We start from the raw sequence: 1,382 nt of genomic DNA on the forward strand, positions 1-1,382 counted from the left end.
CCGTGCTGCTGGTCGTCCCGGTGGTCACTGCCTGCTGGAAATGCGCAGCCAGGCCGGCTTTATCCTTGCACTGCTCCTTGCACTCCAGGCACCGGAAGCAGCTGTAGTTGCTCTGCTCCGCGCTGGTGCTCAGCGGCAGGATGGGAAGGTCCTGAACCCCGTTGGCGGCGGTCAAGGCGTCTTGAGCCACGCCGGTCACTTTGCTGGCGGGAAAGGCCGTGACGGAGACCAGGGGGGTGATGTCCGGCTGTCCGATCATTTGATCCAAAGCGATGGGCCTCATGACGAGGTGGGAGCACTGCATCACCAGCCCCTTGTCCTTGTGCTCCCGGGCGTGCAGCAGCAAGCTGCACTTGTTGAAGAAGACGAGGCGTTTGGTGCAGTGGTTGCAGGTCACCTCGATGCGCATGCTCCGGCGGTCGTAGTGGCGAGCCAGGCTCTTCTCCAGGGCGAAGGAGTCTCCGCACTCCAGGCAGCGGTATCCGAAGGGAGGCAGGGCGAGGCTGGCGTCGGCCGGAGGGTTCAGGTTGGGTTTGTACGTCGGCAGGAGGTTTTTGCTGTTGAGGATCTTGTTAAAGGCTTCCACGAGGCTGGATTGGCTCCGGGAGATGACGGTGCCGGCGACGGTCGGGGAAGGCTTCTGCGGCTGCACCATGACAACCGTGGTGCCGTTGACTTTCTGGTTGGCCGTGGTGGTGACGGTGGAGGTCTGAGTCACGGTGCTGACGTTGGTCCTGGTGTCGGCTTTGGGCAGCGTCTGCGGCACCAGGTTGATGATGTTCTTGGCCACGGCTTTCCCCGTCTTCGCCGGCAGCACCACGGATTTCTGCTGAGCCACGCTGGCGGCGATCAGCATGGCGCTGCTGGCGTTCTGGATGGTGGAGACGGGCAGGACGGTGCCTTTGAGTTTGGTGCCGTTGCCGAGCTGAACGCTGACAATTTTCGGCCCCTCGACGGTTTTCAAGGGGCTGGAGAGCTCCATTTTTTCCTGGGGCACCTCCAGAGCGACCCCTTCCTCTCGCTCCGCCAAGAAGCCGGCACCCTCGAGGCAGATCTCCTGGGAGCTCTGCTCCGGCGGCCCCTTGGTGGAGCCCGGCTCCGAGTCCGAGGAGACCCGGGTCACCGTCCGGGTGATGCTGCCGCAGGATGTTTTGATGGTTTTGATCCGCACTTTGAGGGGCCGCGAGGAATTGGACGAAGGGGAATCGTTGTTGTTGTCTTCTTCCTCCTCCTCTTCCTCAACGCTGGACATGCTCTGCGGACTTCCCAGGGACTTCTCCAGAACTTCCTGCTCTTCCTTGAGGGTGATGTTGTCCAGCGGCTTCGGAGAAGCGGGAAGCCTGGGGCTCTGTACCACCGGCGAGGAAGGCTTGAAGAACGGC

The 1,382-nt window shown here is 62.4% G+C and overlaps 1 protein-coding gene across 1 annotated transcript; it reads right to left on the bottom strand.

Annotated features, from left to right (window-relative positions):
- Window positions 1-6: 6 nt before the first annotated feature.
- ZNF687 (zinc finger protein 687) lies at window positions 7-1,378 on the bottom strand (the record flags this gene model as incomplete). The annotated part of the gene is made up of 1 exon (XM_010149815.1): window positions 7-1,378. A coding segment is annotated over one exon (1,372 nt), but the record flags the coding sequence as incomplete, so codon positions are not given.
- Window positions 1,379-1,382: the final 4 nt, after the last annotated feature.

This window comes from Eurypyga helias, unplaced genomic scaffold (assembly GCF_000690775.1).
Source record: "Eurypyga helias isolate BGI_N326 unplaced genomic scaffold, ASM69077v1 scaffold21114, whole genome shotgun sequence".
In the NCBI taxonomy this organism is placed as follows: Eukaryota; Metazoa; Chordata; class Aves; order Eurypygiformes; family Eurypygidae; genus Eurypyga; species Eurypyga helias.